The sequence below is a fragment of the Nanorana parkeri genome, unplaced genomic scaffold (genome assembly GCF_000935625.1).
Source record: "Nanorana parkeri isolate BGI_ZX_2015 unplaced genomic scaffold, ASM93562v1 scaffold416, whole genome shotgun sequence".
Classification (NCBI taxonomy): Eukaryota; Metazoa; Chordata; class Amphibia; order Anura; family Dicroglossidae; genus Nanorana; species Nanorana parkeri.
Window position 1 is genome coordinate 912,473 of NW_017306684.1, and position 22,699 is coordinate 935,171.

The 22,699-nt window shown below is 39.2% G+C and overlaps 2 protein-coding genes and 1 pseudogene across 2 annotated transcripts; all 3 read right to left on the bottom strand.

The window, feature by feature from the left end:
* Positions 1-4,665: 4,665 nt before the first annotated feature.
* LOC108789730 (olfactory receptor 11L1-like) lies at positions 4,666-5,607 on the bottom strand. Its single transcript, XM_018559812.1, has one exon. It carries the CDS (start codon positions 5,605-5,607, stop codon positions 4,666-4,668), a length of 942 nt encoding a protein of 313 aa, XP_018415314.1.
* A 5,484-nt stretch (positions 5,608-11,091) lies between these two features.
* LOC108789731 lies at positions 11,092-13,628 on the bottom strand (annotated as a pseudogene).
* Positions 13,629-21,395: 7,767 nt separating this feature from the next.
* LOC108789732 (olfactory receptor 11L1-like) lies at positions 21,396-22,334 on the bottom strand. The gene has a single exon (XM_018559813.1). It carries the CDS (start codon positions 22,332-22,334, stop codon positions 21,396-21,398), a length of 939 nt encoding a protein of 312 aa, XP_018415315.1.
* Between the last annotated feature and the right edge of the window lie 365 nt (positions 22,335-22,699).

Genomic DNA, 22,699 nt, shown 5'->3' on the forward strand with positions numbered 1-22,699 from the left:
ACTAACGGCTAGCTGAAGAAAAATATGGACTTTGGTGCCACAGACCTGGTGTTCTATAGCCTTAAATCCAGGATCCTGACCACCACTCTGGAGTCCTGGATCCCTTTGCTCATGCACACTAAAACTGCTGTACAATGTATACAGTTAATGTCTTGCTTTTGTGGCCACTCGGCCACCTTCTGGAGCTGTACGGGCTATAGTTTGACTGAACCGAAGGGCTCCGGCAACCAAAGCTAGCCAAAGGATCAGCCGAAGCTATGGCTGATCCTTTGGCTAGCATTGTGAATATCCCCCTAAGTCGTATGACCTGTAATGCAACCCCCAACAGCCCAAAACAATCAGATTGGCCAGAGAACAGTAAAATGTCCAAATCAGTTTCATTTTGAATTAAATTCAGGCAGATTCGAACTTTTGTTAAACGAGCATTCAGATTTGTTTGCATTCGGATGCATTAGAATTCGGAAATTCGGTTGCATCCAAATGTCTGAATTTAATTAAATTTGTATGAATATCCTTTTGGAACTAAACTAAATTTACATGTCTAGTAAACAAAATATTACATTTTTCCAGGCTTGGGTTCACCTTTAAAGCTGTCCCCTTTGGTCAGCATACAACAAATGTTCTGATCAGGTTAGAATCTGAAGTCTATGTTTTAACATTGAATGAGCCTACCAATACTTTTTTCCTTGCTCATTTGCATACATTGTGCAAGGATTCTGTATACTTGCTAAAACATATTTACATAGTTTGTCAGTTGAGAAAGAAGACACGTGTCCATGGAGTTTTACCAAAGAAAATACATTAAAGACCTTTATCCACGTAACTCTACACCAACAGCTAGAATAGGCTTTAGAAATTATTTTCTGATGTATTTATTATGAATATGAAGAGGGCAAGTGAAGATGCAAACACTGAGAGGTAGAATGGAATGCAACTTGTAAAATAAATAAAACCAAAGCAGAAAATAAAGATTTGCTGGCTAAGATGTGTAGGATTAGGAGCTAATAAGTCTGTTATTTTGTGCTTCTTCCTTCTAGTCAGTTTGGAGTAAGAATAACCTCACCACAATCTTCATTCTTGGATTTCAAAACCTCCACCACTACAAATTTGTACTCTTCTGTCTGCCGCTCTTGACATTTTGTGTGACAATATTTGGGAACACCCTCATCATCTCTTTGGTGTCCTACTGTAAGAACCTCCAATCCCCTATGTACTTCTTCCTTATGCAACTCTCCATGTGTGACATCCTTCTAAGTGTTGATAGTGTTCCAAACACACTTTACGTTGTCCTCAATGAAGGGGGAACTATTTCTTTTGAGGGATGTATCGTTCAGTACATGTTCTTTGTTATCTCAGAATGTACAGAGTGTCTCCTTCTTACAGTGATGTCCTATAACCGATACCTGGCCATTTGTCATCCCCTGCAATACACTTCAATTATGGGAGATGGACTTTTCTGGAAACTAGTCATAATGTCTTGGGTACCAAGTGTGGTCTACTCTTTTATTTTATCAGTGCGCATAAGCAGTTTATATTTTTGTGGACTAAATACCATTGACCATTCCTTTTGTGACCTTTGCTTCTATATTAGAACTTTCTTGCTCAGATATCACTTTTATTCAAATGGAAGCTAAGGTGATCACTATCCCAGCAGCGATTTGTCCGTATTTGATCATCATGGTGTCATACATCTATATTGTCATGTCAATTTTAAAGATTTCCTCAGTCTCTGGTAGACAGAAAGCCTTCTTCACCTGCAGCTCTCACCTGACTGTTGTCTTCATATATTATGGGACAGTGCTGGCTGCATATATATTTCCATCTTCTATGCAATCACGGACTATGAACAAGATTTTTACTATGGTTTACGCGGTTGTGACGCCATCTCTTAACCCCATAGTCTACAGCTTGAGAAACAAAGACATTTGGGAGGCTGTGGCTCACGTTATTACCAAATTGTGGTATCATAAGCAGTTTTTCTTGAATTAGTACTATTAAAATAGTTTGTTCTGTATACTCAGAAATAAAACTAAAAATCTAATATGGGCTCTAGGCTTCCCCATCTCTAATAAAGAAAATAAACATGGATAATTGTCAACTTTTGTATTTGCCCAAGGTTTGTGAATTAAAAGTGATGATTCAGAAATATATTGTAGTACTGTAGTTCCTTCCAATTATATACCCCATGTATATTCATCCATCTATTAGGGCCGGTGCACCCCTAGGCGACACCCCACCACACAGCAATCATGCACAATTCCTTGCGGATTGCTGCAAGGTCAGGAGTGCCCTGGTGTGCACCGATCGCGCTGTGGGTGCCATTTTTTTCCAATGGCACCCCAGTCACGCCGGGAAGAACACACAGTTTCCTGCCGCGATTCCGCCCATTCTTCTGAATACGATCACGGTTAAAACAGCCGCGTGTCATGTATCGCAGAAAAAAGGTACATGTACTTTTTTTCTGCGATACACGACACGGCTCTTTTAGCCGTGATTGTGTTCAGAAGCACGAGCAGAATAGCGGTGGCAAAGCGCCTGATCCGCCCGTCACGACTGGGGTGCCATTGGAAAATAATGGCACCCACAGCGCGATTGGTGCACACCAGGGCGACTCCTGACCGTGCATGATTTCCGCATGGTGGGGTGTCACCTAGGTGTGCACCGGCCCTTAGACCCCATTCACACTGAGCATTTTTTTGCGCGATTTCCACTGTATGTGTGTGTGTGTGTGGGGGGGGGCAAAGTTCTCCTTGTTTTTTGGGCTGACTGGAGTTCAACTTTAAAATAGTAGTGTAGTTGTGTTTTTCTTGTAAGTACCACTTTTTGTATAAAATAATAACACTAATAATTAGAACCGTGTTCATTTTTTCACTGAGTTTTTTTAAATCGCCTGTTTATTTGTGCAGTACTTTTGATGTAGGCCTTGTTCATCATGCTGTATATTAAAGCATTGAAAAATGGAGTGATTACCATGTATAGGACAGAAAAAGCTTTACCAATAGTGGATTATTTATTTGTGGTTGGCAGAAGGTACATGGTACAAGGGTGCATCCTCGCAAAAGCACCCTTTCCATTTTGAGGGCGTGTGGCCTGGTATAGTAAAGGAGGGGGAGTACACAATCACCTGCTCTTCCAGGCTGCTGCTTGCATCAAGGGACTGGTAAAAGATTTTAGGGGGGACCCCACTCTTTCTTCCTAAAAGGTATGGTATGAATTGGGATGGGAGAACCACACCTTCTGTGGGCTGTCAAAAAATTTGTATTCTGACTTATCTGAATGCCGAAATTAATTGACTTTTAGTTTTATGTGAGGATTTGGGAGTGTAATGGATTTTGTTGCAGTTTTTTGCATGATATTCTGAAACCTATAGGAGTCAGTCTCAGGCTACATTATAGCGGTCAGGTTAAGGTTATGCCCTCATTCAAGCGGGTAACGGCTGGCCCGTACAGATCCGTGCTGTGTGCGCAACCATATCGGGCAGCTCCCGGGAAGGACAGGTGCTGCATGTTATTATATGCAGCAGCCTGTCCTTCTCCATGGGTCTACGTGGCCGTACGCCGTCCTACGCTCACCCAACCTGCGCGTCTGTGCAGGTGCGGGTGGCCGTATTCGTATGCTGACAGGATGGATCATGTCTGCGTCCGAGCAGGGACACCCGCACCTGTAACAAACGTGCAGGTCGGGTGAGCGCAGGGCGCCGAACGGCCACATACTCCCATAGAGAAGGACAGACTGCTGTGGATAATCACACGCAGCACATGTCCTTACCGGGAGTATTACATTACACCGAAGTTAACATTTTCAAAACTAGCCAATAGAAAGAATTATAAAAATGTTTAACAACATTAAAACCAACATTAGAATTTCTACAATTTACAATGAATAGTGTAAAAAAAATTATTTGGATAAAATCATTTTGTTTAAATGTGATATTAAAGTAAATTGGCTTGTTGAATCTAAAAATAAGTAAAAAAACTGCTTAAATGATTGCTTTTGGCTATGAGTAGGACATCTCCGAATGAACAACAAATTAGACCCAGGTCATAATGCTAATACTAGCATAAGGTTCTTTTTCTTTTTTTTTTATGTTACAATTTCTGCTGATATTTGAGAAATGAAATACAAAATGTAAGTCATGTGGTGAAAATAAATATACTTATCCCTGTGTTAATGCTTGGGTAAATTGAGCCTATTGGACCTTGGAGAAGACAGGCTTTTGTAGGACAAAACCAAACCAGGTTCGTCTATTGTCATCTGAAGAAAATGAGGTTACCGGGAGCACATGATGACCGAAGCTGACACTTAAGATTGAAAAAAACACATTGCCTGATCTGACAAATTGATGAGATAGAATTACATTTTTTTCATACACAGCCCCATAATTTGGTATGTGGTGGACTGAGGGATTCTTAGCAAGAACGTGTGGCCAAGTGGTCTATAGGAAGTACATGATGCTATGAAATTTCTTTGGACAAAAAAAAAAGATTGTTTTTGTAACTTGGCTCAATCCATGACATGAAGACTGCTAAACTCTTGTGCCCAGTGCTAGAAGGTGTACCTAACAATGTGGTCATGTGGTGTAATAATTAAATTAAATGCAAAATGGATGTCCAAGCTATAACACTTTTTTTGTAAAGCTGAAGGTACAACAAGTTGCTTTTCTCTTCATTTATATGTTACTTTTCTTATGTCCAATAATTTCCCCATTGCTTTCTTGATATCGTTATTTCTTAAAGAATATATGATTGGATTAAGTAATGGAGTCACCACTGTGTACAAAAGGGAAAGAATTTTGCTTGCTGTCAGAGACTGCCCTTCATTCGGAAGGACATACATGCAGAAGAGTGTCCCGTAAAATATGGAAACCACACACAAGTGGGAACTACATGTGGAAAAAGCTTTCTGTCTACCTGTGTTGGACTGAATCTTTAAGATTGCATGGACAATACAAACATAGGAAACTATGACAATGATGAATGGTATAATAAGAATAGGAATACCCAATAAAGTCCCTTCTGTTCGAACTAAGGAGGTATCGGAACAGATGAGGTCTAACAGAGGAGTAAAATCGCAGAAAAAATGGTCAATGACATTCGGTCCGCAGAATTCCATCTTACATATTGTTATTATGTGGATCAAGATTACTGAAAAACTAGCGAGCCAAGACATTACTATCAACTTCAGACAACGCATATAGTTCATGATGGAAGAGTACTTTAATGGGCTGCAAATTGCTAAATATCGATCATAGGACATAATGGTGAGAAGAAGACACTCTGAGCAATCAATGACGCTAAAAAAATAAAACTGTGTGATGCAGCCTTCAAAGGACATTGCTGCACCTCCATTGATAATGATATACAGCATGTTAGGTGAAATGTTTGTGGTCAACATGATGTCAGTCACAGAGAGTTGGGACAAAAAGAGGTACATAGGAGAGTGAAGATTTTTGCTCAAGGACACCAGAGTGATTATCAGAAAGTTCCCACATACTGTCAAACAGTATACAGCAAGAAGAATGAAGAAAATCAGAACATTCACGCTATGCTGATTTTGAAATCCCAAGAGTAAGATCTGAGTGATCATAGTGATGTTGCTGCCATACATTGCCTAAGACGAAGAAAAAATGTTTTATTAGGAATACTAAAGAAACTTGTATTACAGGCAGGGGCAAGTTTTCAGTCATGTTTTACAGTTCAGTGTATATAAGTGAATAAATAAATGACATAAATAACAAAAAGTAGAGCTTTAGCCCAAACCCACAATGGAAAAGTAGAGCTTTAGCCCACACCAACCGGTCAGTGTTGGTGTAATAACCCATGGAAGTATGGTGACCTTAGCTATTGCTTTCACGTCTCGTTGCCTTGTTTTTTTTTCTTCTAAATCATCCCCGGTGCCTTAACCTGTCCTAAACATTGGTTGTAAAAGTGAAAATGTAAAGACAGCTGCTCCTTTCTATGGACTGAAGTAGATACTAGTTCTATTTTGTGAAACGTTTGTAGAGATGCCATGTTTTGTAAGACCTATTAAAACCAAATTAACATAAAACTGAACATGACTATGGGGTCTATTAATTTTTAGATAGCAATAAGTGGTTCTTCCATGGAACATGTGAAAGTTTGCTGCGCATTTTTCCCGTTTCTATTTTATGTAATTCACCCATTATTTTGAAATTATTCTCCCTATATGCCTATAATTTTCATATTAATATCATAAATCAATAATCATAATTGATCATTTATTCAAAATCATTTTAATGTAATAAGATTCACCCATTAGCAATCACATGCAACATATAAGAGATCTATTTCAATAACAAACATGATTCATCCATCAGCCACTCCCTTACACATAGGGTAAATCCTCTTGAAAATGATGACCAAATGGGTGAATCTTGTTTGTTGAAGGAATCCCTCAGATATGTTGTATGCAACTACCGATGGGTATATCTGTAAAAAAAAGAATCAAAGCAACTGGACTTGCTGTATTTTTCTAGAAGACATTTCACAGGTCATCCGACTATTATTATTATATAGTATTTATATAGCACCAACAGTTTGTGCAGCGCTTTACAATATAAGGAAGACATTACAATCACAATACAATTCAAGAGAAGATGGTAAGGAGGGCCCTGCCCCTGAGGGCTTACAATCTAAAAGGGAGGGGCAAGTGAAATATGAGGAGGGAGCTGTGTGGGGATGAATTGTTTGACAACGTGATAGTTCAGTGGTTAGTTTGAGGTCGGATAAGCTTCCCTATAGAGATGAGTCTTAAGGGATCGCCTAAAGGCAGTCAGAGTGGGAGATAGACGGACAGGTTGGGGTAAAGAGTTCCACAGAATGGGGGAGACTCTAGGAGAAGTCCTGGAGGTGAGAGTGGGAGGAGTTGACAAGGGAGCTAGAAAGCAGGAGGTCTTGTGAGGAGCATAGGGGACGGTTAGAGTGATACTATGAGACAAGGTTGGGGATGTAACCTGGGGCTGAGTTGTGGATGGCTTTGTAAGTGGTTGTTAATATTTTTAATTGTATCCTTTGGGTGATAAAATTCTGAATTCTGAGTTGAGAAAGCTAGTCAGATGACCAACAAAACGTCTTCAAGAAAAATACAGAAAGTCCAGTTGCTCTGATTTTTTTTACAGATATACAATGACTTGGATGAGTGAAAACCTTCACAGACATGCTGATGGGTGAATTTTGTTACATGTGACAGACAAATTATCTTTGAAAATGGGCAAATTCTATACAATACAGACAGAAAAATGTCCAGCAACATTCACCGTGTAAATTGCTCAGTGAATCCTTTGTAAATACACAAATGGCCCCAGAACCCGAATCTTTTGTCATGTCAAATATGAAGCAAATAATTAAAATGCATCACAATTTTATATTATACAGGCAAGAACAGCAAAGAATGTGATATTATTCTTGAACGGTAAACCAATACTCAGTTCAAATACAGAGATATCTATAAACATCCAGGAAAAATTGTATACACCACAGCGCTCAGCTGACCCCAGAACACAGATTCTTTTACATCAATCGTTGGAGGAAAAGGCTACCGTCCTCAAGGCCTCAAGGCCACTGGGAAGTATCCTCACATAACATGTAAAACAAATAAAACAAACAGCCCCTTCTCCGAGTGTATTAATGTTTATTAGATCGAGTAATTAAAAAATGGAATAAAAACTACTCACATACACTGAGTGGCCAGATTATTATGACCACCTGAAGTTTGTAGGCAAATTAGTTATAATTTTGGGCTGAAGTTGCTAGAGGGCCAGACCATTATAAATAGGGAAGCGGGTTGGTTACCACGACAGTAGAAGTGATTTGTTTCTGAAGATACGGGGAAACAACGCGATTGTTGGCGCTTGGAGCCATGGAGCGAGTATCAGCAAAACAGCAGAATTGTGGCCGTCAGCGACCAGTCAATGTTAGGGCAGAATGGGGGAGGGGCAAGACTGGCACAAGACAACAGAAGGGCAACAGTGCCGTGTCAGGTTCCTCGCATCACCTTTCATCATCTCGTGGAGTCAATGCCAAGAAGAATCGCTGCAGTATTGAAGGCAAAAGGTGGCCCAACGAAGTACTGATGGGGTGGTCATAATAACCTGGCCACTCAGTGTAGAGGTATAACGGAATGAGCAATAGGATGTAGAGCAGGTCCCATAGAAGACAGAATAATATTTCAGCTAGTCGGTCTTCTCTGGGAACTCCATTGCATCCTGTTGCTCATTTCATTATACCTGTACATTAATACACTAGGAGGAGGCGCTGTTTGTTTTATTTGTTTTACAGGTATATGTATTTTGTAACAGAAATAACTAAATATATGAAGATAAAATAATAGAAGGAGGCAAAGAAATAGCCCAGATATATACATGGCAAAATTGTAAAGGATGGTCACAAAAATACATTGTTATATACCCGAATGATGTTTGAAAAATTACTGGACTGATCTTGTGACTTAATGTTGTCTTCTTAAGTTTCTTTGATAAGACATACGGTTTGTAGAAAAACAATATAATGTACCTTGGTCTATTGGTGTAAAATGGTCCTCAGTGATGTTTGTTAATGTAAGTATGCAAATGAAACAATGCAATACTAGTCTTATGCCTTTTATACATTATCAGTCCTTGGGAAATAACTGATGAACCCATGGAGAATTGTGACATACACTCCAGTGTAAAGACACTCTTTCCTTGACAATTGCTTTGTCTGCTATTTATTATCTAAGGAATTTATTGCCTGACATTTCAACAAACGCATTTTAACTATTTTACATTGTAAGCTGGGTTCTCCTAAATATCTTGTCTTGAACTGTATTGTAACTTTCATGTCTTTTCTATATTATAAAGCACTGTGGAAACTGTTAGCGCTATAAATCCGGAATAATAATAATCATCATCATCATCCTCATCATCCTCATCATCATCATCATTGATATGCTGTGCTTTATTTTAGGGTTTTGTGTGAACACATTTCTTGTTTTTTTTCCATTTGATTTTGAACTCCAGCCTTACCTTCAGTCTTAAATAGTTGCACAGGCTCCTATCCTGTACTAATATGTCTTGCTCTGATTTCACTGCACACTGTGAGCTTCATGTAAGAAAGGTCTAGCATAATTTAAAAATGTAAAAATAAAGTTTTTAAAATTCTTAAAAGTCAAAAAGTTTAAAAAAGTCAAAAAATCTCAACAAAATGGGGTTGATTTACTAACCTTATAAACACGCCACGAACAAGTATACACCTCTGTAGTGTGTTCCCTCCCAGCATGATCTATTGGTGGAATCTAGACACCTTTGTAGTGTGTACACACCCAGCAGGTGTGTTGTGCAAAGCCAAGCATGAATTGCAAGGTGATGTTGTGTAAATTAGCTCTATGTTGTGTTGCTTGCGTTGATGAATGCAGGAATGTAAATGCATGAGCTAACCATTTTTGTCTAAACTGTGAAGCAGCATTATATATGCATCATGTGCATGATTTTTCCATATATGGCATTAGTGGAAATATGCTTTTAGAGACTTTTTGGTTGATAAATACGTTTTGCTGTGTGAAAATCACACACACCTGGTGCGTGCGTGTGTTTGGGTTAGTAAATCACCCCCAATATGTCTAATCCTAGACATATAATATACCCTATAAATCAGGACAAATACAATAATTTATTATTAATTACTTTCTGTTAGCTACACTAATTATGTACACATTATTATTGCCAAAACTGGAAAAAAAATATTTTTTGTAAAAAAAATAAGAATTTATAAGCATATGTCACATCAAATTAAAGCCCAGTTTGTCCTGTCAGTGAATCATAAAATAGCAGTTTGTGGCCCCGTGCATATGGTTGCATTCTTGCTTAGTTTTGTTAGTAAAGAATAAGAAGACATTTTTTTTCCCCCAACTTCCTGACTCCAGGACGTTTCTTCTCTGCTCCCATGAAGTTGTTTCTCTTGACCAGTTACTGTACATGTTGTACATGAGAGCTTTGAAGGCATACCCACATATACTGGGAGTGGAAGAGGGCAGAGCTATGGGGTGAGCAAGGAATTGAGTAAGTATTCCTCTTTTTTACGTTCCCTCAGACTAAACCAGCATTGCTGTGTGTGTGTGGGTGTATGTACAAAGTTCTCCTTGTTTTTTTAGCTGACTGGAGTTCAACTTCAAAATAGTAGTGTAGTTGTGTCTTTCTGGTAAGTACCACTTTTTTAATAAAATAATAACACTAATAATTAGACCCGTGTTCATTTTTTCACTGAGTTTTTTTCAATCACCTGCATATTTGTGCAGTACATTTGATGTAGGCTCTGGTAATGTCCTTGTGCATCATGTTGTATATTAAAGCATTGAAAAATGGAGTGATTACCATGTATAGGACAGAAAAATCTTTACCCATAGTGCATTATTTCTTTGTGGTTTGCAGAAGGTACGTGATACAAGGGTGCCCCCTTGCAAAGTACCCTTTCCATTTTGAGGGCATGTGCCCTCGTAGAGTACTGGAGGGGGAGAGCACAATAATCCCCATCCCCTTCCTGCTCTTCCAGGCTGCTGCTTGCATCAAGGAACTGGTAAAAGATTTTAGGGGGTACCCCATGCTTTTTGTTGGTGGGTTTTGCCCCCCCAAAAACTCCTACCAGACTAAAAGAGTGATTACCATGTATAGGACAGAAAAAGCTTTACCCATGGTGGATGATTTATTTTTGGTTACCCTCCCCATGTTTTTTTATTCCCCATGTTGAGTGCATGTGGCCTGGTAAGGTACAGGAGGGGGGAGCATGATTGTCCCTCCCTTTCCTGCTCTTCCAGGCTGCTGCTTGCATCAAGGGAATGGTAAAAGATTATAGGGGGACCCCACTCTCTTTAGGAGTTTTTTGTTGGTGTTGGGGTCCCCCTAAAATTCCTACCAGACCTAGAAGGTCTGGTATGAATTGGGGTGGGAGAACCGCACCTTCTGTGGACTGTCAAAAGTTAAAAAGAAAAAAAATAAACATTTGATGTCACTTTTCCACAGGAAGGACAGGTGCTGCATGTGATTATACGCAGCAGCCTGTCCTTCTCCATGGGAGTACGTGGCCATATGCCGCCCTACGCTCACACGACCTGCGCGTCCGTGCGGATGTGGGTGGCTGTATTTGTATGCTGACAGGATGGATCATGTCTGTGTCGGAGCAGGGACACCAGCACCCGAACAGACGTGCAGGGCGGGTGAGCGTAGGGTGGCGTACAACCACATACTCCCTTAGAGGAGGACAGCCTGCTGTAGATAATCACATGCAGCACTTGTCCTTCCCTGGAGCGGCCCAATATGGCCATGCCCGCAGCATGGATCTGTACGGGCTGGCTGTTACCTGTGTGAAAGAGGGCTTAAGGTTTAGAGGTATGTTCAAGTTGTGTTGGAAGTGTATTAAATACTGCTGTGCTATTTTTTTTTTTTAAAAACCTGCTTTATTTTAGTGTCAGTGCTCATATTACATTACACCTAAGTTTCCATATTCAAAACTAGCCAATAGAAAGAATCATAAAAATGTTTAAAAACATTAAAAGCAACATTAAAATGTCTACAATTTACAATGAATAGTGTAAAAAAAAATCTTCTTTGGCTAAAACAATTTTGTTTGAAGGTGATATTAAAGTAAATATTAAAGTAAAATTGACTTGTTGAATCTAAAAAGAAGTCAACAACTGCTTAAAGGAGAACTATGAGATGAGTGATTTCCACTCACCTCATAGTTCTAGCCGACCTGTGACAATGAGACTGTCACAGGTCGGCTCAGTAGATCGGGAGGTGAGCGAACACATACCAGGTTCGCTCACCTTCCGATCCTGTCACGGCTCTCTGCCGTGACAGGGGGAGGGGCTGGATTCCCCTCTCCCCGCTCCGATCTGCCAGCGCTGACTGGCGGAACGGACAGGGGAGGGGGCGGGTACAGCTGGCTCTGCCTCTAGATAGGCAGAGCCAGCTGTCACTCACGCAGCTGGGCCGATCCCGTCATCTACGTCAGGATCCGCTCCGGCTGCCAGGTCTCAGTATACAGCGAGCTGTAGCTTGCGGTATACTGAGCTTAGTGTAACGGGAGGACGCTAGTTTGTGTCCTCCAGTTACACTAAGGAGAACTATGGGGAAAAACACTGATCCCATAGTTCTCCTTTAAATGACTGCTTTTGGCTATAAGTAGAACATCTTTGAATAAACAATACATTAGGCTCCAGTCACAATGCTAGCACTAGGATAAGGTTCTTTATTTGATTTTTTTAAGTGATAATTTCTGCTGATATTTGAGAACTGAAATAAAAAATTTAAGTCATGTGGTGAAAATAAATATACTTATCCTTGTGTTAATGCTTGGGTGAATTGAGCCTATTTGTCCTTGAAGAAGATGGGCTTTAGTAGGACCAAACCAAACCAGGTCCCACTACTGTCATCTGAAGAAAATGAGGTTACCGTGAGCACATGATGACCGAAGCTGACACTTAAGACACATTGCCTGATCTTACAAATTGAAGAGATAGGATTAAAATGTTTTCAATCCATGACATGAAGACTGCTAAACTCTAGTGCCCAGTGCTAGAAGGTGTACCTAACAATGTGGTCATGTGGTGTAATAATTAAATTAAATGCAAAATGGATGTCCAAGCTATAACACTTTTTTTGTAAAGCTGAAGGTACAACAAGTTGCTTTTCTCTTCATTTATATGTTACTTTTCTTATTTCCAATAATTTTCACCATTGCCTTCTTGATATCTTTATTTCGTAAAGAATATATGATTGGATTAAGTAATGGAGTCACCACTGTGTACAAAAGGGAAATAATTTTGCTCACTGTCAGAGACTGCCTTTCATTCGGAAGGACATACATGCAGAAGAGTGTCCCGTAAAATATGGAAACCACACACAAGTGGGAACTACATGTGGAAAAAGCTTTCTGTCTACCTGTGTTGGACTGAATCTTTAAGATTGCATGGACGATACAAACATAGGAAACTATGACAATGATGAATGGTATAATAAGAATAGGAATACCCAATAAAGTCCCTTCTGTTCGAACTAAGGAGGTATCGGAACAGATGAGGTCTAACAGAGGAGTAAAATCGCAGAAAAAATGGTCAATGACATTCGGTCCGCAGAATTCCATCTTACATATTGTTATTATGTGGATCAAGATTACTGAAAAACTAGCGAGCCAAGACATTACTATCAACTTCAGACAACGCATATAGTTCATGATGGAAGAATACTGTAAAGGGCTGTATATTGCTAAATATCGATCATAGGACATAATGGTGAGAAGAAGACACTCTGAGCATTCAGTGACGCCAAAAAAATAAAACTGTGTGATGCAGCCTTCAAAGGACATTGCTGCACCTCCATTGATAATGATATACAGCATGTTAGGTCAAATGTTTGTGGTCAACATGATGTCAGTTACAGAGAGTTGGGACAAAAAGAGGTACATAGGAGAATGAAGATTTTTGCTCAAGGACACCAGAGTGATTATCAGAAAGTTCCCACATACTGTCAAACAGTATACAGCAAGAAGAATGAAGAAAATCAGAACATTCACGCTATGCTGATTTTGAAATCCCAAGAGTAAGATCTGAGTGATCATAGTGATGTTGCTGCCATACATTGCCTAAGACGAAGAAAAAATGTTTTATTAGGAATACTAAAGAAACTTGTATTACAGGCAGGGGCAAGTTTTCAGTCATGTTTTACAGGTTCAGTGTAAATATTGAAAGTGAATAAATAAATGACATAAATAACAAAAAGTAGAGCTTTAGCCCAAACCCACAATGGAAAAGTAGAGCTTTAGCCCACACCAACCGGTCAGTGTTGGTGTAATAACCCATGGAAGTATGGTGACCTTGACTATTGCTTTCCCTTCTCATTGCCCTGTTTTTTTTTTTCTTCTGAATCATCCCCGGTGCCTTAACCTGTCCTAAACATTGGTTGTAAAAGTGAAAATGTAAAGACAGCTGCTCCTTTCTATGGTCTGAAGTAGATACTAGTTCTATTTTTGTGAAACGTTTGTAGAGATGCCATGTTTTGTAAGATCTATTAAAATAAAACAAAATAAAATAAAACTGAACATGACTATATTTTTAGATAACAATAAGTGGATAGTCCATGGAACATGAGCAAATATATAAAAAATATAAAATATGTATAAATCATTTTGTGGAAAATATGTATAAAACATGTATACCATTTGTATAAATCATTAAATCATTTAAAGGAAAATATGTATAAAACCATTTAAAATATAAAAAATGTAAAAGATTTTGGTTGGTGTTCTGCAGTTGCCAAAAGACAAATAAAGTGTGGTTGTACTTATTGAAAAGCTCTTCTTTCCATATTACTTTTAATGTGTGGGCACTAATGCTGTGTGATCCTCTCCGTAATGGGTGGTCTCTCTAACTAATAGTAAGGTGCAAAAGGCTGGAGGGGCTGAGACGTAGCCAAAGATAATGTAAGCTGGCATTTGACTGTACTACAGAGCATTCCAGATTTTGAGGAACTCTACTGTATATTAAACCTAAAATTCAGATGAATTTCCTAAAACAGGGACCATGGATTTCACTTAAAGTATATCAAAACCCAAAGACAAAATGTAATATATTGCATCTTACCAGTCCTTAGATGTAATTGCTGCATTAGTTTTCTTTTTTCAGGCTAAGCATATTTTTTGCAAGCACAGAAAATAGCCGTTGACTGGTTTCACTGGACATGTTTTACCTCCTCTTGGGAATATCACGCTATGTGATAGTGTGGATACCTGAGTGGGTTCCCTGCCCCCCCCCCATTTTTCTCTTTGCTATTCCTCCTTCTTTTCTTTTAATTTTCTGTGTTTCTTTTTCTTTCTGATTCACTCTTTAATGGTATACCTGTTCAAGTTAAAATTCAGACAGAGCTGCACCAGATCTTGTATCTTGGGTTACAATTTTGAAAAACTTACACGATGTATCTCTTGTTTCATGTTGCATTATTGTGATTCTACTTTGTGTTCTCCAATTACTTCCTGGTACGTAATGGGGTTCTGAAGCCCTAGAACCCATTGTTACTTTTTGTACAGTTAAGTAAAATCCCAAACAATGCAAACAGCTTTCCCAGATATCATCTGTGAACTACAACAATATTTCCCCTCTATGTGATTAAGGAGAAGGGATGGTGTTTTATGTCCACATCAGGAGAGCAGCCTAGGGTGAAAGTAATGGACCACCATAGATGCAGTACAATAAGTGAGCATTGTCATCCTAGGCCAGGAAGTATGCCACTTCAAGATCACCAGGTGAAAATAAAGGGAAAACACTCTGAACAAAATGAATTCACACACCACATCTAAAGACTGATAAGCTAAAATATATTTAAAAAATTTCTTGGCTTTAGATACATTTTTATGTCGGGTATACACAGGTAGATTTTTGCCCTAACGTCCATACAAAAAATCCCATCAGAATGTTCAATACTGGCATCAGAAACTTGACGATCGTTGTTCAAAATTTCATTTAATTATAATTTTTAGTTAACATTCTATTTTGGAATGAATGGCGTTTTCTTCCGAACAAAAACCACATTCACTGTTACAAATTAGTTTGATTAGGTAACATTTTTTAACATGTTCCTTAAAATGTTTTCATCATTGCGGTCCAAATCAATTGTCAATTTGACCCCATCAATGATTAGAAAGTCAAATGAACATTCCAAAATCGATTTTATTTGTTTGAAATTCCAACCGTGTATACTGTACCTGAGGTTAACTATGCTAATAAAATTGTACATTTCTGTAAAACTTCAGCATTATTTTGAAAGGATTCTCCCTATATGTCTATAATTTTCATATTAATATCATAAATCAATAATCATAATTAATCATTCATTCCAAATCATTTTCATATAATAAGATTCACCCATTAGCAATCAGATGCAACATATAAGAGATCAATTTCAATCAAAAACAAGATTCACCCATCAGCCACTCCCTTTACACATAGGGTAAATCCTCTTGAAAATGATGACCAAATGGGTGAATCTTGTTTGTTGAAGGAATCCCACAGATATGTTGTATGAAACTACTGATGGTTATATTGGTAAAAAAGAAATCAATGCAACTGGACTTGCTGTATTTTTCTAGAAGACATTTCACAGGTCATCCGACTATTATTATTATACAGGATTTACAATATAAGGAAGACATTACTATTACAATATAATTCAAGACAAAATGGTAAGGAGGGCCCTGCCCGTGAGAGCTTACAATCTAAAAGGGAGGGGCAAGTGATACATGAAGAGGTAGCTGTGTGGGGATGAACTGTTTGAGAAGTGATGGTTCAGTGGTTAGTTTGAGGTCGGATAAGCTTCCCTGAAGAGATGAGTCTTACGGGATTGCCTAAAGGCAGTCAGAGTGGAAGATAGACAGACAGGTTGGGGTAAAGAGTTCCACAGAATGGGGGAGACTCTAGAGAAGTCCCGGAGGTGAGCATGGGAGGAGTTGACAAGGGAGCTAGAAAGCAGGAGGTCTTGGGAGGAGGGTAGGGGACGGTTAGGGTGATACTTAGAGACAAGGTTGGAGATGTAACTTGGGGCTGAGTTGTGGATGACTTTGTAAGTGGTTGTTAATATTTTGAATTTTATCCTTTGGGTGATAAAATTCTGAATTGAGAAAGCTAGTCGGATGACAAACAAAAAGTCAGCGCATCCTTTGTAAATACACAAATGGTCCCAGAACCCAAATCTTTTGTCATGTCAAATATGAAGCAAATAAGTAAAATGCATCACAATTTTATATTATACAGGCAAGAACAGCAAAGAAAGGAAGGCCCGAAGCGAAAAAAATAAAATAAGCGCATGGCATATATGACAAGGTGTATCGGGGAGACAAGCTAAAGGGTTAACGAGGGTTCGGTCTTGGGGACATGGTCACTTACCTGATTGGACAGGTCAAAATGGTTAGGTGGGGCTTGAACGTTGGTGTGAGGAGTAGGGTCTTTTCTGCAGGGGTTGGAGATTTTCTGAGGTAAAGTGAACTTCCCTCCCGCCCAAGGAATTTTGGTGTTAGTCCGGGTGGTATGCGGTTGGGGTCTTTGGAGGCCATCAAAAAATAGGTGCTGGTGGTTAAGGTTTGGGTGACCTGTCTTGGTATGGGTCCTCTATTCAGCTAATTTTGGAGTGTATGCGGTCAGTTGGTGGTTGTCCCCGAGGCGGTGTGTTGCGGCTGGGGGCCTAACAGGTTATAGTACTGCTGCAAGTAACGGATCAAAGGTGTGGCCTTCAAAGACCTGCAACTTTTGTTCTGGTAATTGTTTATATATAAAATGTTTTATACATCAAATTTGTTAATAAAAGGCAGCCAAGGCCATTTTATACCAATTTGGAGTATGGTCTAGTTATTGGTTACAAGGACGGGTGGTGGGTGGTCTGGAGTGCTTGTAATGGGAAAGTATGGGGACATCTATGCTACCTTAGTCATGTGATATTCTTGAATGGTAAACCAATACTCAGTTCAAATACAGAGATATGTATAAACATCCAGAAACAAGTGTATACACCACAGCGATCAGCTGACCTCAGTACACAGATTATTTTACATCAATCGTTGGAGGAAAAGGCTACCGTCCTCAAGGCCACTGGGAAGTATCCTCACATAACATGTAAAACAAATCAAACAAACAGTGCCTTCTCCTAGTGTATTAATGTTTATTAGATCGAGTAATTAAAAAATGGAATAAAAACTACTCACATACACTGAGTGGCCAGATTACTATGACCACCTGACGTTTGTAGGCAAATTAGTTATAATTTTGGGATGAAGTTGCTAGACGGCCAGACCATTATAAATAGGGAAGCAGGATGTTTACCACGACAGTAGAAGTGATTTGTTTCTGAAGATACGGGGAAACAACGCGATGTAACAGCCTTTGAACGTGTGATGATTGTTGGCGCTCGGAGCCATGGAGCGAGTATCAGCAAAACAGCAGAATTCGTTACATGTACAAGAGCAGCTGTTGTTAAAGTGTTTAAAGACCGGACTGTCAGCCGAAAATGTGGGTCTGAACGTGCGAATTGTGGCTGTCAGCGACTAGTCAATGTTAGGGCAGAACAGGGGAGGGGCAAGACTGGTACAAGACAACAGAAGTGCAACAGTGCATCAAATTAGTGGTGTCAGATTCCTCGCATCACCTTTCAACATCTCGTGGAGTCAATGCCAAGATGAATCGCCGCAGTATTGAAGGCAAAAGTTGGCCCAACGAAGTACTGATGGGGTGGTCATAATAATCTGGCCACTCAGTGTAGAGGTATAACGGAATGAGCAATAGGATGCAGAGCAGGTCCCATAGAAGACAGAATAATATTTCTGTGTGAGTCTATAACATACTAGCTCTGAGGAAGAGGGAAGCTCCCCCGAAACACGTCAGCTAGTCGGTCTTCTCTGGGACCTCCGTTGCATCCTGTTGCTCATTTCATTATACCTGTACATTAATACACTAGGAGAAGGCGCTGTTTGTTTTATTTGTTTTGTAACAGAAATAACTAAATATATGAAGATAAAATAATAGAAGGAGGCAAAGAAATAGCCCAGATATATACATGGCAAAATTGTAAAGGATGGTCACAAAAATACATTGTTATATACCCGAATGATGTTTGAAAAATTACTGGACTGATCTTGTGACTTAATGTTGTCTTCTTAAGTTTCTTTGATAAGACATACGGTTTGTAGAAAAACAATATAATGTACCTTGGTCTATTGGTGTAAAATGGTCCTCAGTGCTGTTTGTTAATGTAAGTATGCAAATGAAACAATGCATTACTAGTCTTATGCCTTTTATACATTATCAGTCCATGGGAAATAACTGATGAACCCATGGAGAATTGTGACATACACTCCAGTGTAAAGACACTCTTTCCTTGACAATTGCTTTGTCTGCTATTTATTATCTAAGGAATTTATTGCCTGACATTTCAACAAACGCATGTTAACTATTTTAGATTGTATGCTGGGTTCTCCTAAATATCTTGTCTTGAACTGTATTGTAACTTTCATGTCTTTTCTATATTATAAAGCACTGTGGAAACTGTTAGCGCTATATACACTGAGTGGCCAGATTATTATGACCACCTGACGTTTGTAGGCAAATTAGCTATAATTTGGCGTTGAAGTTGCTAGAGGGCCAGACCATTATAAATAGGGAAGCAGGTCGTTTACCACCACAGTAGAAGTGATTTGTTTCTGAAGATACGGGGAAACAACGCGATTTAACCATGGAGCCATGGAGCGAGTATCAGCAAAACAGCAGAATTAGTTAAATGTTCAAGAGCAGCTGTTGTTCAAGTGTTTAAAGACTGGACTGTCAGCCAAAAATCTGGGTCTGAACGTGCGAATTGTGGCCGTCAGCGACTAGTCAATGTTAGGGCAGAACGGAGAGTGGCAAGACTGGTACAAGACAACAGAAGGGCAACAGTGCCGTGTCAGATTCCTCGCATCACCTTTCATCATCTCGTGGAGTCACGAGGCGGCCCAACGAAGTCATCTAGTGGAGTCATCTCGTGGCCCAATGAAGTACTGATGGGGTGGTCATAATAATCTGGCCACTTAGTGTAAATCCTGTATAATAATAATAATCATCATCATCATTGATATGCTGTGCTTTATTTTAGGGTTTTGTGTGAACAAATTTCTTTTTTTTTCTTCCATTTGATTTTGAATTCCAGCCTTACCTTCAGTCTTAAATAGTTGTACAGGCTCCTATCCTGTACTAAAATTTCTTGCTCTGATTTCACTGCACACTGTGAGCTTCATGTAAGAAAGGTCTAGCATCATTTAAAAACAGTATGAGGTCATCTGCATACAGGGCAACTCTCTTCTCCAGGCAGCCAATCTTCAGCTCCATAAAATGTGGAGATATCCTGAGGGCCTACACTATAGGTTGCATGCAGTTGCAAGCTTGAGAAGCAGCATCTACACACAATAACAGATAACCAGTAAACTAAGCTGTGGGGTGAGATCCTGAGGTCTTAATTTCCTACATCATATCCCCGAGGCCTATAGAAGGTTCAAATACGGTCCGTGGGAAAGTTGAAAAAGTAGTTTGTGAATTCTTTTTGTGGGATCATGCCAAGGAGTATGACATACAGCTCAATGGGGCACAATAACATTTTAAGTGTCTGCATAGTGTTATGCTGGAGAAAGATGGGGTAATACCTGCAATTGTAACAATATGGTGGTGCTCACACAGATATTGTAGTCAAGATCTGGCACTGTGTCTAGCCAGTTTGCTGAAACTGCCTGAGTGAGTGTTAAATAATTTGAATGTGCCACCATTTTGGATTTGTAACCTTCTGGAGTGCTTCAGGCCCCAGGCAGGATCATGTCACAAGCTCTATAGTTTTGGAAGTGAACTAGAAAGGGCCTTGGTGGTGCCCTCAGTATAGGAGTTTTAGTAGGCACCTGGTGCGCTCTCTCTAACATGAAGTTTGGTAATAAATTGGATGAGGACTAGTAGATTGGCAAGAAAAGATTCAACAAAGATGGCCAAATTAGGGTCTGCCCCCTTTTCAGCAGCCCCAGAACTCTTACAATATTTATTTGTAGATGATAGACATTGACAGCTTTTGCTTTACCATTTGAGCACCTATGTCTCTGTGGAATCAGTGGGCAGGATGTCTCAGTCTGGGAGATGTGTTCCTTGTCCTCAGTTAACTGGCCTCTACATTTGTCAAGATCATGTCAGATGAGGCTAATCTCCATGGATAGAGAGTCTTTTTTCATGGTTAACCCCTTCTCGACCGATGACAGGATTATCCTGTCACGATCGTTCAGTTCATTAAAAACTGGTGACACTATAATCCCATCATGAAGTACAATGAGCGCTGGTCCATTAAGGGACCTGCACTCATTGAGTTACTACTGTTGATGGGTCTCTCTGGGTCCAAGGCAGACCCTCAACAGCAGATTAGATAGTCACCGCACTTTGATCACAGCGATAGCGTGACAGCAACAAAGCTGGCTCACTGTGTTGTGCAGCTGCTAGCTGGCTGTGTGTTACAAACTGATACAAACTATCTTTGAGCATAAGACTGTATTCTCCTCAGAGATACTAAGTATCAAAGCCCCTGTAAATAAAAAAATAACCCCTTAAACCCCTCTAGCTTAAGAAAAATTTAAAAATAAAGTTTTTAACATTTTTAAAAGGAAAAAAGTTTAAAAAAGTCAACAGGTACACTAATTATGTACACATTATTATTGCCAAAACTGAAAACATTTTTTTATTTGTTTTTTATTTTTTATGAAAAAAAATAAGAATGTGGTGTAATAATTAAATTAAATGCAAAATGGATGTCCAAGCTATAACACTTTTTTTGTAAAGCTGAAGGTACAACAAGTTGCTTTTCTCTTCATTTATATGTTACTTTTCTTATTTCCAATAATTTTCACCATTGCCTTCTTGATATCTTTATTTCGTAAAGAATATATGATTGGATTAAGTAATGGAGTCACCACTGTGTACAAAAGGGAAAGAATTTTGCTCACTGTCAGAGACTGCCCTTCATTCGGAAGGGCATATATGCAGAAGAGTGTCCCGTAAAATATGGAAACCACACACAAGTGGGAACTACATGTGGAAAAAGCTTTCTGTCTACCTGTGTTGGACTGAATCTTTAAGATTGCATGGACAATACAAACATAGGAAACTATGACAATGATGAATGGTATAATAAGAATAGGAATACCCAATAAAGTCCCTTCTGTTCGAACTAAGGAGGTATCGGAACAGATGAGGTCTAACAGAGGAGTAAAATCGCAGAAAAAATGGTCAATGACATTCGGTCCGCAGAATTCCATCTTACATATTGTTATTATGTGGATCAAGATTACTGAAAAACTAGCGAGCCAAGACATTACTATCAACTTCAGACAACGCATATAGTTCATGATGGAAGAGTACTTTAATGGGCTGCAAATTGCTAAATATCGATCATAGGACATAATGGTGAGAAGAAGACACTCTGAGCATTCAGTGACGCCAAAAAAATAAAACTGTGTGATGCAGCCTTCAAAGGACATTGCTGCACCTCCATTGATAATGATATACAGCATGTTAGGTGAAATGTTTGTGGTCAACATGATGTCAGTCACAGAGAGTTGGGACAAAAAGAGGTACATAGGAGAGTGAAGATTTTTGCTCAAGGACACCAGAGTGATTATCAGAAAGTTCCCACATACTGTCAAACAGTATACAGCAAGAAGAATGAAGAAAATCAGAACATTCACGCTATGCTGATTTTGAAATCCCAAGAGTAAGATCTGAGTGATCATAGTGATGTTGCTGCCATACATTGCCTAAGACGAAGAAAAAATGTTTTATTAGGAATACTAAAGAAACTTGTATTACAGGCAGGGGCAAGTTTTCAGTCATGTTTTACAGTTCAGTGTATATAAGTAGACTATTGCTTTCCCTTCTCATTGCCCTGTTTTTTTTTTTCTTCTGAATCATCCCCGGTGCCTTAACCTGTCCTAAACATTGGTTGTAAAAGTGAAAATGTAAAGACAGCTGCTCCTTTCTATGGACTGAAGTAGATACTAGTTCTATTTTGTGAAGCTTTTGTAGAGGTGCCATGTTTTGTAAGACCTGTTAAAACCAAATTAACATAAAACTGAACATGACTATATTTTTAGATAACAATAAGTGGATCTTCCATTAA

Bases quoted from the DNA above. Each gene is read 5' to 3' on its own strand.
- LOC108789730 (XM_018559812.1), bottom strand. From the start codon at position 5,607: ATGTATGGCAGCAACATCACTATGATCACTCAGATCTTACTCTTGGGA.
- LOC108789732 (XM_018559813.1), bottom strand. From the start codon at position 22,334: ATGTATGGCAGCAACATCACTATGATCACTCAGATCTTACTCTTGGGA.